This window comes from Puntigrus tetrazona, chromosome 3 (genome assembly GCF_018831695.1).
Source record: "Puntigrus tetrazona isolate hp1 chromosome 3, ASM1883169v1, whole genome shotgun sequence".
Taxonomy (NCBI): domain Eukaryota; kingdom Metazoa; phylum Chordata; class Actinopteri; order Cypriniformes; family Cyprinidae; genus Puntigrus; species Puntigrus tetrazona.
The window spans coordinates 15,432,213-15,447,769 of record NC_056701.1 but is presented as its reverse complement, the minus strand read 5'-3'; the positions used below and the strand labels follow the sequence as shown (position 1 = coordinate 15,447,769).

The 15,557-nt window shown below is 37.3% G+C and overlaps 1 protein-coding gene across 4 annotated transcripts in view; it reads right to left on the bottom strand.

Annotated features, from left to right (window-relative positions):
• The window catches only part of cacna1ha (calcium channel, voltage-dependent, T type, alpha 1H subunit a), an 86,724-nt gene that overhangs the window by 7,754 nt on the left and 63,413 nt on the right, over positions 1-15,557 (bottom strand). For 3 of the 4 annotated variants that reach the window (XM_043233838.1, XM_043233837.1, XM_043233835.1), the window contains exons 11-27: positions 13,931-14,082; positions 13,072-13,257; positions 12,743-12,860; positions 11,539-11,694; positions 9,432-9,519; positions 8,915-9,123; positions 7,425-7,802; positions 6,007-6,107; positions 5,794-5,911; positions 5,630-5,698; positions 5,360-5,544; positions 4,903-5,029; positions 4,693-4,818; positions 4,420-4,509; positions 4,100-4,313; positions 826-977; positions 384-493 (exon numbers count right to left, since the gene is read on the bottom strand). In XM_043233838.1, the coding sequence (XP_043089773.1) occupies positions 384-493; positions 826-977; positions 4,100-4,313; positions 4,420-4,509; positions 4,693-4,818; positions 4,903-5,029; positions 5,360-5,544; positions 5,630-5,698; positions 5,794-5,911; positions 6,007-6,107; positions 7,425-7,802; positions 8,915-9,123; positions 9,432-9,519; positions 11,539-11,694; positions 12,743-12,860; positions 13,072-13,257; positions 13,931-14,082 (2,579 nt within the window). The remainder of the gene's footprint in view (positions 1-383; positions 494-825; positions 978-4,099; positions 4,314-4,419; positions 4,510-4,692; positions 4,819-4,902; positions 5,030-5,359; positions 5,545-5,629; positions 5,699-5,793; positions 5,912-6,006; positions 6,108-7,424; positions 7,803-8,914; positions 9,124-9,431; positions 9,520-11,538; positions 11,695-12,742; positions 12,861-13,071; positions 13,258-13,930; positions 14,083-15,557) is intronic. The other variant, XM_043233836.1, reaches the window with a different exon arrangement.

Below are 15,557 nucleotides of genomic sequence, written 5' to 3'. Positions count from 1 at the left end.
AATTAGAATAAGAAGGCTTAGTTAAAAATAAATTGGTCATGAGAATGTAATGTATATAGCAAGTGAAATAGCCTAATACCATCTAAAGAGCACACTAAAAAAACACAATTGTTTTGTTAGTGAATTTATAATCATTTTAGCACACTATTTCATAATATCAATATGAAATAGATTTTATTTCCAGAAATGTTTTCAGTGCAAAATATAAATCAACCAATCACCTTTATTTAAAAAGCCCTTTTAACAATGCAGATTGTGGCAAAGGACCTATTGTGTGTGTGTGTGTGTGTGTGTGTGTGTGAATATATGTATATTGTTTATCTTGTTTACAATATATTTACATTCACATTAGACATCTAGAGCCATATAGTGGGTCAGAATACCTGTCTTTGAAGAATCTCCGAAAACCAAATGCCACAAGCTTGAGCAAAGCCTCAATTATGAAGACGACGGTAAAGACATAGTTACAGTATTTCAGTGCATCTTCAAGGTACTGTGTGCGATAGAAACAATGATTTCATCAGTTTCAGTGCTGCAATTTACAGAAAGGTACTATTTTGACCGTATTTAATAATGCATCAATTATGAGGGCCTGATACAATAAAAAGTAATAGTCTTTAGAGCAATCTTAAGAAAAGAACATAAGAGCAAAATGTTATACAAAATATTTCTAATTTCTAACTTTTAAGACTGTTTTGTGAATCTGGTTATTAAAGACAGAGTATCAACACTTTCCAGGTTTACTACTTTAGCTTTCCACCGATAAACTGCAGCTTTATGCAACTAAATCAAACAAATGCGCGTTCAAAGTGTTCATAGACTCACGCGAGGCTGGTTGAAATGCTCAATAGACATAGTGACCACATTGATGCCGATGATGCAGGTGATGAAGAGGTCCAGGTAGTGGTTGGTACACAGTGTGTGGATGTAGAGCCGGGCCGGAGAGTAATCTGCATAGTATGGTCTCTGCTGGGCCTCTGTTGATACAGTCAAACAGACAGACAGCACAGAAGAGTGAGTGCAGGGTAAACACAGATAAACCGAACCACTGATGCAGAGGAAAAAGGCACTGGGTGTGAGAGGACAACTGCTGCAGAGAGGACCGCTACTTATCTCGCCACCATTGTGGTATCATTGCAAAACTATCCGTTTAAAGTCCTCTCGTGCAGCACTTGTGCCTTCATGGGTTTCGAGCATGCTGCTTTGGTGAACATGCCGTTGTAAACATGGCAGTATGTGGGAGAACATATGAAAGGACTTCTGTGAGTAGCACTGGTTACGGGAACATATCGAGTGTTTCTCAAGGAGAACTTAGAGGTGACTGTTTATCGATTAGTTGTACTGCGTGTGATATATTGGACATGACAGCAACCATAAAATTGATTTGAGTTTGAATCCATCTTTCTGAGTCTGCCATAAAAGCATGTTTACAGGTAAATACCATATGCCAAGAGAGAAGCCTTTGAGCTACTGATTATCTGATAAAGATATTACACATGCAGGTACAGCATAAGCATTAAATGAAACATCTCTCCCTAGCAGATACCACACTCATGGCCACCCTGAAAGTCTTACATAGTTGCACACAGAAACAGCCTGTCTTTCAGTTTGATGGGATAATGGCAGGCCCAGATGGAATCTGTTGCTGTTTTCAACATTTTCTGATCTGAATTTGGGGAGTATCTGATTAATTCTGTACTCTTATTGATAGCTCAAAGATTCATTTGCAAATTAGTCCAAATACTTTAGAAATGAAATCACGGGTAGAGCAATTTATTTACATTTTGAGGAGCTTTCTGTGGGTGCAGATTCCATGTGGCTCTGGATAATGAACAAATCCACAGATTGGTGATTTGGATATATTATATATAAAAATGTTTCTTCAACTTCAGGTACCTTTGTGTCCAAAGGGGTTTTTGTTGTTTATGTCCCAACTACGATCATCTAAACAAATTTGAAATGAACAGATTTATATTTATAGCATGATTTTGTTTGTTCAAAATCGTGTCCCTCACTTAAGCCGTCATTTTCACCACACCAAACATTTTTTGTTTATTGAGTGATCTCCTTAAATTGTAAACATAATATCATCACAATTTTGAATACTACACAATTGTGCACAATCTGTGATGTGAGTTTTCATAACAGTTATCCTATGATGTATGACAAATGTGTTCTACAAAGCTACTTTCCTAAAGTCCACATGGCCACAGTTGAAGAAACACCTATTTATACTAGGGATGTCCCAATAAGGTTTTTTGTGCCCCCAATGCAATATGAGTCATTGAGTGTCTGTCTAAAGTGTACTTTATACACTGTATAAAGACATTTGAAATATATGGGACTACTAATTTTATGTATACAATAAGCAGAATAATTGCAACATAAAGGTAAAAAAGTGAAGATATGGTTAGAAAGCATGAAGTTTGCGTCAACCCATAGCAATACATTTGAGCGTCTTTGTTTCCTTTTAATGGTGGTTGTCAGATCTATTGGATAATGAATACTGCCACCTACCACACATCACCAGCATTGCTTCTGACATCGGGCTAAAGAGAGCTGATACCGATCAATTAAAAAAACATGCTTGATCAGCCCTGCTCCCAATCCTTGAGAACGGTTCTGGACATCCCTAATTTGTTGAGGACTGTTTTGAGAGACGACCTTCGATCTATCCCAGATGAATGTATTGAGGGACTCTTTGAATAGATCCAGGGAAATAAAACTCAACTGCTATGGACTCGGCTATGAGTACTATAAGTCACAGTCACATACACGATTAATCCCTTGACTGCAGTAAAGGCTGGAGGAGCCAAGTGTGACAAACGTAGATAAAACTGCCAGCTTTTATGCTAAAGATCGTTTATCAGGAAGCTTTGCCCTGGCAGCTGAGGTGCTTAAACAAAGAACACACTTCTTCACATTTATTCGTTTAGTCACTTAAAATCATGGCTGGCATTCTTACTTTCCTCAATGCTCACAGCCAGACAACCTTAATAGTGCCCTTAGTGTACCAAACTGATTTAGACAGACAGACAGACCACAGGCAACTAACCTCTCAAATGGATAATATGATGTAACTTTGCTTGATGTAATATTTCGTATATTTGAGTTTAGTACTCTAGAATCTTTCTCCTTTGGAAGCATTACTACTAGTGTTTTCAGTCAATTGAAAATGTTAATATTTTTAACTTTTTTTTAGCTAATTAATTAAATTAAAGGCATTTATATTTTCTTACCAAATGCTTAAATGAAGATAAATTAAAAACACAAAAGGACAGGACTGAATCCTTGAAAAAATGATTTAGTGTCATTGATCTAAAACCTATCACTGGCCTAACGGTCCATAGCAATCCATTTTGCAATGGAGTTTGTATCTGTCTGATATATACACTGTTTTTCAAAAGTTTTTTTTTTTTTTAAGAAACTCCAAGGATGTTTTTGAGACTTCAAAAACATGAAAAAATCTTACCGACCAAAAACTTTTGAACAGTAGTGTAAACTCACAGAGGATGCACTCTTGGTCTAAGTACACATGCAGACTGACATTTTTGGCCATTGAGCTGCATATCGTGCCATGATCTTAACACATTAAAAGGAACTTTTTCAAGCTTAAAAGTCTTTGAAAACTATTATTACATTAAAGGATGGGCAAACAGCTTTTTGCTGGCTGTTTTTGCAGAGGTGCATCGATACTTTAACCTTAATTGCTCTGATGTTAGTAAAACAAACACATAACTAACACATTAAATGAACAGTCCTAAATGGTACTAGTTCAAATGTCTATTAATTGACTACACTACAGTGCATAGAGCATTCATAGCAGGACGCTCTGCTGCTTTGGCCATGATGCTGACCCCATATGTACTTTTCAAACTTCCCCTGTTGATTTGTCATGCAGCATTTAGTGTTACGGGCATTTCATGCAGGAACATGCTGCAGTCCATCACAATCCAAGGCTGACATCAGATCAGACCAAATTATGCATGGTTTTTGAATTTCCTCAGCCTTTTGACTGCTTCTGTCATTTTTTTTCTTTCTCTAGCTTTCTCTCTCAGGCTCTGGAAGCAGGCAGTGCTCAGAAAAATAGACTACCGACCAGACCCGCAATTCGCCTTACTCCTGCGCTTTTTCTCCAGCAGTCTCTGCCTCTTCTCCTCACGCAGACGTGCCTCCTCTTCCTCCTGGTCCTGGCGACACTTGTGGAAGTTCTCCACCACCACTCCCACAAACATGTTCAACACAAAGAAGCTGACGATCAGCAGGAAAGAGATGAAGTAGAGGAGCATCCAGGGGTTGTGATTGCGCTCAGGCTGCAGGCGTGAAGGACAGGAAGAGGACACATCCATCATATAACAAATTAGGAAAGTCATGTGATTAGGAAAGTCATGTGCCAGAATGAGCAAAGCAGATCCAAACCTGCATGTCCACCCCAACAGCGTCCAACCCGTCATACATTATATTGACCCAGCCGTCCTTACAAGAAAGTACGAACAGCGACATGAGAGCCTGTGGAAGAGAGACATGTTCCGGCAAAACCATTAAAAAAATGCAAAAACCAGATTTGCAATTTTTTTTCTGATAAGCACTGTTAAAGTTAAATAAACCATTTATGGCCATTATTTGGTTAGAATTTTCATTTTTGGGTGCACTATCCAATTAAATGTGACCAAACAAATAAATAACAATTACCTGTCCCAAGTTGTCAAAGTTGTATTTTCTCCGAATCCATTTGTAGTTTGCTTGAAGACAATCAGACTTATTGGTGATGTTTTTGGTGTCGCCACCTTCACAATGGTAAAACTTTCCTTTGAAGAGCTAAGAATTAATAACATTGCATATGAGTTATATAAAAACCCCTCACATTTCTGTTGAAAAGCATGTGGCATTTGAAGTAATTACCTGAACTCCAAGAATGCCAAAGACAATAAAGAAGGCACAGCAGATCAGCACAATGTTCCCAATGGGCCTCAGGGACGTTATTAGAGTTTCCACCACCAGCTTCAGTCCAGGAGCACGACTAATCACTCTATTTACGTGAAAAAACAAAGACGCAACCTGTTTTAACTTGTTTGTATTCCAGGAACATGTAATTGCACAATTGTCTGGTACAAACCTGTAAGATTGATAAACCTCTGCCTAGTCTTGCCTAGAAATAATTCAAGGATAATAGGCTTCATTTTGCAAAGCTTTAGTTCAATCGTTAAGTGAGAAGGGGCTTTTAGCATGTAGATTTAGGAGGTAATGCAACCACATAATTAACCTTCAGTTTATTCCTTAACTGAAGCAATGACCATGTAGGGGAATTCATTGATTGCCCGAGCCTCAGACAGCACGTTGTGACCTTTCTCTGGCTCACCTCAGTGGCCGCAGAGTTCTCAGCAGACGAAGAACCCTCAGGATGCCAAGGATTCGGTTTCCACCAGAGTAGGCCAGGGAGAACAGAATGTCAATGAGAGAGACAGAGACCAGCACCCCATCCAGAACATTCCAGGTGCTCTGCAGATAACTTTGCTTCCCGGCGCAGAAGCCGAGGGCCACCACCTTTAATACAAGCCATATCACACGTGTAAGAGTGTTTTGTGGAATGAATACTCATTATATAAAGAGAAAAAAACCTGTACCATACCTTCACAGTCATTTCAGCAACAAAAATCACAGTGAAAACATAATTGGAGATAACGAGAAACTTTCGCTCCTGAAATTAAAAACAAAAGAAGATACTATATCGTACATCCAGTAAGCTTGACAACACCAAAGAATAAATGCAAATTTCTACTTAAGCAAACTTACGGATTGCGGAAGAGAGGGTCTTTCCAGAGCAATGGTAATGCAGTTTAGGAAGATGAATACCAAGACTACATGATCAAACAGCTTGTGAGAAATTAACCTTTGACACATCACCCGAAACCTAGGACAGAATTGTGAAACAATGTTGCATTTCAAAACTGAATGTGAAACTTTGAAAGTAAAGAAGTAATTGGTCAGTTGTTGGCAAAAGCTTACTTGTTCTGAGGAGAGAACAGGTAAAGGGACCACTCTTCATGGTCTTTACACCACTTAGGTTTATATGCCTCAAAAGTTCTCTTGAGACGGAAACAGAAGCTCTGTAACACAAGAGAGAGCTATAAGCAAACTGAGCAAGAACTACAGCTAATTACTACAGCTCTAAACACTAACTACAGCATTGTCAGGAGTTAAAGTGTTTAGTGTAGATAAGAACCTCCGGATATAAACATTACGCTAATGGTCTTGATTCAATATATCAATAAAGAGAGATTTTGTCTAAATTTGATGAATTACCATTTCATAGCCATAACTGTTTATTTTCCAAATGTGTTTTCTGCAATAAAAATTTTGCACAATTAAAATCCCTTTTGTTTAAATGTCTAATTGATGCCAGGTACTTGGCTAGAAAGATGGATTAACTTGAAGAAATGACACTATGAAGCAGTTGTAATTATACGGATGGTAATACAATTGTGGGAAATCATTATAATAACATTTCCAACTAACTTCTACTTGTTCATGTGAAGCACTGACACTTTTATGCAGTTTTTATGGACTTTTTTCATGTACTCAATTATGTTGTTTCATTTAATGCCATGCAGCACCTTTCAAACAATTTTAAGTGTTTTTTTCAACAGCTCAGTAGCTTCATGATGCATAACTTAATTTCAATAACATAAAAAGACAACATTTTTGTCTTCTTATGTTTATTCATTTAGTTGTTTTCCAAAGCGACTTATCATTCACTAGTTAGGATTTGGTAAGATTTTTTTATGTTTATAAATGAAGTCTCTTTTGCTCTCACCAAAGACACTCTAATATAATGAATTGTAGTGAATATAGTGATATTATTACAATTTTAAATGAAAATATACTTTCTATATTGCTTTTCTATTTTAATATTTTTTTTAAATGTTAAAGCTGCCTTTTTCTAAAGCAGTCTAAAGCAGTCTTCAGTGTCACATGAATATGCTGCTCGGGAAACATTTCTATTTATTAATATTGAAAACAGTTGATTGAAAAACATGATTCTTCACCATTTTAAAGATGGCTACTATGCTACAGTGAGTAAAAAATAATAAGTTGTGCATGTCCAGACCTTTGGCTGGTTGTGGACGTTATTTGTACGTAGGTCTATATTGTAGCCCTGTTGATTTCTGTTTATTTCACAGCACTTAGAACTCAATTTCAAGACCAGGCCTCTTGAGCGAGCAGATATCATCACACTGACACCAGTAAAGGTCACTTTTCAACCACTGAGAAAAACAATTACTGCCTTCAGACTACGGTGCTGAATCAATTACAGCGTGACAATTAGTCTCCTCACAAGACAAACCCCTGGGAAGACATCTTCCAAAAGCAAGTCATAAGCACTGCCTGACTGTAACAAACAACAGCGTTAAGCCGTTACTTACGTCATCCATGTCCTCCTCTGCGATGGAGTCTTCTTTGTTGAGGTTGGCGGACAGGTCGCTGGGCAGGTGCAGGCTTCTTCCATTGCAGTCGTGGTAGTCTCCCAGTGAGCTGAAGCTGGGGGTTTGGTGCAGCTCAGGGATATCTAGAGAGCTGGGATGCTGCAGTGAGCCTCCACTGATATTGGCCAGCTTCTCCCCCTCTAAGTCTTCGTCCTCAAAGCTGCCCCGGCCATCTCCAGACAGCAGAGACTCTCTCTCCCCAGACGTGTCTTTCCTTTTCAAACTCGGCGCCCGTCCTAAGCTGTTCCAGCTTGACCTGCGGCTGCCCCAGTTACTGCCTGAGCCACGGGGGTGGCATGGAGACCTTCTTGGGCTAGACTGAGATAGTAGAGGAATATACCTATGTTACACATATTGCTTGTAACTGCAATTAAGTACTACAGTCAGGAACATTTGTAGCCTTTCATTAGAACTGAGGCACACTGAAAAGTAACTTCATATTTTGTTATTTTTTGATAATGCTTTACATAAAAATTGGCAATAACTGCAGTAGAGAGTTGTTTGCAAGCTGTACGCGCAACGAAAAGCTGCTTTGCCACTGACAAACAATAGAAGACATTTGCAAGTTTTGTTTCCTAAAGAGGATTTAATGTACATAACCACCACATCCATTTTTGATTGTTTGTATTCTGTCTTATAAAGTAATCCCTTACTGTCATAGTGAAAGAAGCAGTGGCAAACGATTCATTGCTTGAGTGACCTATCCGAATGAATCAAAGTGAATCACAAACAATGAATTAATGTAACTGATAAGATTAAAAGCTTGATTCCTTTGTATTCTTTTTTTCAAGAGCTGTTTAGAATCAGAATGATGCCACTTTTACAGTTTCATTAACTGTATTTTAATTTAATTACTCAGGCTCTTGGCCCTGTGTCTAACGAATACCCTGACTACAGTAAAACAAATAGCAAAAAGTACAATATAACATTTATGCATTTTAAACATTTTAAAGAGACATCACATTAAAGGTATGTGACAAACAAATGTGTCCACAATGAAGAAAATAAAACATTAGTTCTTTGTATTTACGTTGGTTTCATTTTATTTTATAAAAAGGAAAAGGAAAAGTTTAAATCTGATGTATATAAAAACTATAATGTGTCTATACACCTTGAATACATTGCATTAGACATAATAATTATGTTTTAAAATATATTTAAATTATATTCTACATTACTTTGTCAATGTAAAATACTGTAGAAAGCAAAATTTTAATTAATAATTATCTTTCCTATTTGGAGTTGTAGAAAATGACATCAGAATGTAAAAACCTGAACTAACTTACATAAGTCCTAAAATGATAAATGAAGACATCACTTTCATTTTATGTTCTTTTCACAACTACTTTACTGTATGCTCAAGCAATCTATATGCGACGTCACTGTAATGGACAGCTGATTGCAATTTAAAAGCAGTTTCTTTTTCTTACCAGGGATTTTTGATCAAAAGCACTTGGATCTATTGAGATGCCACTGCCCCGCCTGGACTCGTTTAAACCAAACACTGACTCGGGGCCGAGTGAGCTCTTGGGAGTGGGCATGGGGGTGGCAGCCGTGCGCATGATGATAGGAGGGGGTAAAGTGCCTCGAGGATCCACATGCCCATTCGCTGACATCATCAGAGAGTACATCTTCAGCTCTGTTGGTGTAAGGATCAAAGTCATCACCATTTAGTAAACACAATTAAATCCGATTATCCATGAATGACAAGGTAGTAAAGGTAAATGGAAGAAGGGTACATAAAAAGGGCATTTTCTCCTGTAGATTCATATATGTGAAGTGGTGATGTGGCTCTAGAGGACCACTGCTCTCTTTAATGGGGTCTGAAATTAAATTAGCTATATGCCCGAATGAACAGGTTAAGAATCGGAGAAAGTTATGTTGTGTAAAAAGTGTGCGTTTTACATGTTACCCGGCAGTAACATTTTATGTGTGAAAGAAAGTAACCTGTAGCTCGTAGTTCCCCCATCTTCTCTTCCTCTTCAAAGTTCTCCGAGCGCTTTTCCTCATCCACATCTGACTTGTTAGCGTCCCCCTGCAAAGCACAAGAGCTTTCTGTGGACACTTCGGTAGCCGCTCAGCCCACTAAAGTGTTATTCAGGATGCACTGAAGCCAAACAGGAGTCTTCTCTCAGAGGACGTCGGCCTCTGGCATCAACAACACACTGCCCTTCACTCAGTCACAGCCTGCTGTGCATACAGACAGCTGTGGTGCCCATATGATCAGTACTCTGCTAGACCTCGATTGCGCTTAGGGTTGTGCGAAGTTGGTGTTTGTTTTAGCCTTTACACCTACTAATAACAAGTTCACAATTCACACAGTCCCCAGCATGACAGATGGGCCAAACACTGCAGCACTGTATCAGCAATGCAGTTGAACTCCCCAGACTATTTGGAGAAAGCAGCTACTTTGTGGATGGATCTGCATGCTTAAGAAGCCAAATTCTGTAAATCCCGAAAGCAAAACAAGTTGTGCGCCAAAGGTTTACCTTCTTCAAGGAGCTACCAATTTGCATATTATCTACATATTTAGATTTTGAATTAACATATGGCGTACGGTATGATAGATTTACTTCTTATTCAATATTTATTTAAATTTTGTAGCTAATCTAAACTTTACACGTACAAAACAAGTTGTGACACAACGGATTTCAATTGTTAATGAAATCTTAATTTTTATCTATAGATTTAGACAGGGAGTTGGTTAATTGTTTTATAATAAAATTATAAATTTATGTAAATTTTGTATTTTTGTATAGTTTTATATACTGTATATATTTTTTTACCCCCCATATGATGTGTACAACAGTGGCCGGCTGTCAGCCCTTCTCTGATGGCCTAAACATTATCAGAATCACTGACTTTTTTACTTTATTTTTCCATGAACGTGTATTAAATGATCTCCAATTGTCTTTTCTCTTAATTCCATTACTTTTCTTTAGGTTGCGCTGCTTCCAGTAGTGTATGTTTTTATTATAGCTTTTATCCAATCATATTTCAGCAATTGTGTTGCCATGGTCATAGAAATCTGCCTTCAGGCCTTCAGAATCAACAGTGAAGACTTCTGTATCTTAAAATCAATAAAAACATTGGATTAACCAATCAGCTTTCGAGTTGACAGCCCCAGGGCCATCTCACAGGTTTATGATAACATCAGAATTTCCTAGTCAAAGCTAGTAAACAGCCTCACTATAAATCATATTTGTTTTCACAGTATAGTTTCTCAAGCTTTGTACAGTATATGCTGCGTACAGTGTGTTATGTGTTAGATTTTTAGTGCATTCATAATAATATTTAACTTCTGTAAATCTAAATACCAAAGTACTGAATGACCGCAAAAAAACAACCACACACACCTCCTCTGCACCTCTGTGAAAGGCGAAAGATCATTATGGTAGGTTAATTTTCATTTTTTATCATTTTATGCATTGTATTCTGAAGTTCTTGGCAAGATATAAAGTCGTGTTTAAGTTTCCGTAAGAATATCTCAGTCACCGAGTCGAGCTGTATAACTGGTCTTAGCGCCGCTGACAGAGGAAGACTGATGGGAGACTCAATGGGAGGATGAGAGTCATATGGTTACGTTAAAATTGAAGTTAATTGAAGCGCATTCTTTACTTTTTTACATTTGATGCTGCTTTAATAAATTACTTTAAAAGACATTTGGAGCATTTAAGGTAAATATCAACCTTGTCCAACATTTTTGTGTTATAAAGTATCCCATTAAAATGCAAACAATTCAGTACATGAGTGAACTGCTAAAATGAATCAAACTGAATCACGAACGTTTGATAAAATTAAAAGGTCATTAATTTGCAAATCTGTTTCTTTCCGATACTCAACAGCTGATAGAACACATCTTGACTGTCGAAATATTATTTTGAAGAATGATTCTTAGGTCAAATGCTTATTTTTATGTTGACTGCAGTATTGTGTGAGCAATGAAGTTTAACTCCCCAGGCTATCTGGAGAAAACTCCTGCTCTGTGCACATATCTTCAGAAAATAAACACTACTGAAACTGAGCCAGCTAAAATAGATTTCCTTTTTGTTACCTCTGCCTGAAATCCCTCCACTAAGATGGCCACCAGTAGGTTAAAGAGCACATAATTCCCAAAAGTCATCAGAGCCACAAAGTAAAGAGCCGCCCATGGGGTGGTGGAAGCCATTCCATTATAGAGGACCACGTTCCAGTCTTCCTGGGTCAGGATCTGAAATACAAGTGTAAGCACAAACAGAAGAGAACAGGAAATGGCTGTGTAAGTAAAAAACCTGCGATGTATCAATTAATTGTGCAATAGGGTAGTGTTTTGTACGTGCACTTTCCTTCAACTGAATTACATAGTGGTTGAAATTAATACAGAATTTAATGCTAGAGGTCTGCTTCTAAATAGTGTTTTGTGATGATACTGTACAAACTATTCAAAGTTCTGCTTCTTACTGAAGTGAAAGTAATTGGCTGTCCCAGTCTAGCAATTAAATCTTTTTTTTTTTGCTTGATGATAATATAATGAGAATAGCTGCAGTACGGCATATACAGATACAGTGCAGCTTCAGCAACTCAGCTTCATCCCATGAAATTGTGCTAATGCAGGAAATCCTGCACACAAAGGCCTTCCATTGTAGTGAGTGCTATAGTAGCTACTATATAGCTCAAGATATTGATATGGAGTTTATAAATAGGTTTGTGGGATTTATAATATCCTAAAATAACCCTAACCTGAAACTAGTTGGGTAGTAACATTACTAGTCACGCTAGTTACACATAAATCTAATTATGAAATAAATGTAATCACTGCAAATTCAAACAAGAGAACCAATAAAAAGCATCAGAATAGCAGTGCAGCAATTATGTATAGCAATCTACATTTCTGCGGAAAGCTTTAGGCTACAACCTGAGCTGGTTAACTGATTAACAGTTGGAAACATTTGCTACAAATTCAGAAAAGTAATCAAAATATAATCAGCTACATTAAACAGTAAACATTAATAAACTAACAACTTAAATTAAAAATAGGGTCATTTGTAATCTCTAAACCTATTACATTGCAAAAGTAACCTTGAAAACACTGTTTACAGCATGCTGCATTTGTAATAAATTAAAGTTGAAAATAATAATTTTTCTTATGTCTACTATACAGATTATTAAAGTATGTTTAAAAATAAAAAATACTATTTCAGTATTTCTACTTCAGTTGTTACTTGTTATTTCCCCCCAGTGTATGCATTGCCTGACCCCAGTACAGTCTCTCTTCTGACCTGAAACACAGTGACAATGGCCCACAGCAGGGAATCAAAGTTTTTCCTGTCCGGAATAGTGTCTCCATTCTCCATTTTCATGCTGAATTTGCATCCAAAAAGATGCATTCCAAGAATGCTGTGTTGACAGTAAAAGAAAAATTAAACGTGTAAACATTTGTGTTAATTCCAGAACTCTGCTTATGACAAGGCCATTTTCAGCACATTACTGCTCACAAACTAGAATTAATGATGCACAGTGTTTTATAAAGTCAAGATTATAGTTTTGGTGACACTGCACAGCAAGCTCGGTTCTAATTGGCTGAGTGAGTTGTGGGTATGGTCTGCACCTAAATGTAAAGATGAAAAGCATGAGCAGCATGCAGAATGTAGCCACATTGTCCATGGTCTTCATCAGGACCACCAGCTGTCTGCGCAGAGCAGGGAGGAAGCGCACCAGTTTGAGCACACGCAGGAGACGAAACGTCCTCAGCACTGAAAGACCCCCATCCGCCTGTCCTATGATCTCCCACACACTGTCACAGAAACACATGCTTATATTCAATGCATTTCTATATATAATAGTTCATATTTAAAAAAAAAATCATCACCTCAAGTATCATAACAAATGTATTAAAAAAAAAAAAAAAGAGTTCCCACTATCCTCCATAGCAGCATCTGATTAGCTGATGCATAACGTGTCCATGTTTTTGTTTTAATTATTGCAATTTTAGGTCATTTTTATTTATTTTATACATTTTTCATAGTTGCAAAATATAATAATACATATAATGTATATTTTGATTATACACGAAATGTCTGGGGACAAATTGTAATAATATTTCACATTTTACACAGTTTTTAATGTATTATTATAGAAATAAATACAGCTTTGATTTATTTAAAAAACATTAAAAACTTAATATGCATTGTGTAGATAGTTTACCCCTGGTCTCACAAAAAGGGTTTAGGCCTAATCCAAAACTAAAACGTAAATTTGGGCTGTTTCAACTGAAAGAAACCTACACTGACTGATCTTAAAATGTGGCAGTGCCTTAGTTTTGTCTTAGGATGCACACCGCTATTGTTTTTCTAAGGAATGTTTAAAAAAATTACTTTGTCTTAATTGAACTATTGCCTAATCCCTGTCTGTGAAACCAGGCCTTAGTATTTATATTATATAAGATATAAACACATAGCAGATCTTACCTTATGACTACAATAATCCCATCAAAGATGTTGTAGGGGTTCTTGATATAGCCAAAGATGCCAAAGGCCAGCAGTTTGAAGAGCATTTCGAGGACAAACATGCTAGTGAAGACGATGTTGCTAATCTCCAGAATGTTTGTCAGCTCCTCAGGCTGTGAGAGGAAACAGAGCCACACCTCATTACCTTCTGGGGGCCAAAGTCATGCCAAGATACTGCTGGGAATACAACATATGAGTGACCTCAATAGCTGACCCTCATAATGGCACCTTCACACACCTTTACTCTCACGAAAACACACGAAACGCCTGTGGGTGGGAGTCAGACTACTGTATATAAACACAGAGAACTGCGGCACATCCCGATGATAAATGAACAGTTTATGTAACATAACACCTCTGGGCCAAATGATAAAGATATTTCGAAGCAATTACGATTGTTCGTTTTCTAGGCTGAGGTTAAACAAGCAAAACAAACCCCAAAGCATTATAAGCTCTTTTATTGAGAGCAAAGCAATGCAGATCAATCAGACGGACATTACCTCTAAAATCTGTCCATCATAAGCAGTTTCAGGGCCAGAGAATGAGTCTCCTTACATTTGCTGTTGCAGACTATAGCAGTTTAAGAACTGAAGAATTACTACTGCACTCTTCAGTTCTTCAGCACAGTGCAAATCAATAAACACATTTTAAAGGAAGCATCAACGATACGAGCCTCTTGCTTCTGCTGGTCGTTATAAGAGCAGCCACCCTCAGCGTTCACCTGGATACCGCTCACGTTAACACACGGTTATAAAATCAATACGTCAAACTGTTAGACAATCACCATCGCTACGGGGCAAGCTGAAAGTCACTGTGTAAAACATGTCCGTTTAGAAAGATAAAACCAGTGTACATTCGAACCTATAGGGTTTCATTGATCTCAAAGACACAAAACTGCATTAGTGCATTAAGTAGCCCAACAATTCTTTTAAAGTAATTTAATAATGCTAATATCATTTCTACATATACTAAGTTGTATAAATCTTAATAAAAGTAAATAGTTTCTATTCCATGCTCGTCACATGAAACAAACATCTATACCTATCTATATCTATATCTATACTTATCACTGAAACAAACCTTTGCAAGTATAATGAAGTAAAACTGAGCTGACAGGTCACCACTAGGAGGCTCCACTGCTTCTGCTGTCTGCATTGATCTACATACATTAATCAATGTACTTCATGAATATTTATATGCCTACCCCAGACTGCTTGTTACCCAGGAACAACAGATTAGTAATGGATTAGTAAAAGAATAATGAAAACCCTTCATTATACCCTCTTCGACTGCAGTGTTAGATTAGACAAGCATTTTCAGCCTTACGGGCATCAATCTTCCGTTACAAATAATTTTAGAATCATCAATTTTGTAGGCTATTTGTACACTGGTATTGAAAGAAGCAAGATAAACTAAATCAGAAAAACATTCAGGCAGTGTCAACATTAAACAGATGGTAGTCACATCTTCAGTGGGCTAAATTCCATTTAAAGCTTACAATTTATGCAATGGAATACATACATAAACAGATGTGCTTGTGTGTCGTGTCCAACAAGTGGCTTTATGAATCATTATTCCAGCAGCGGAC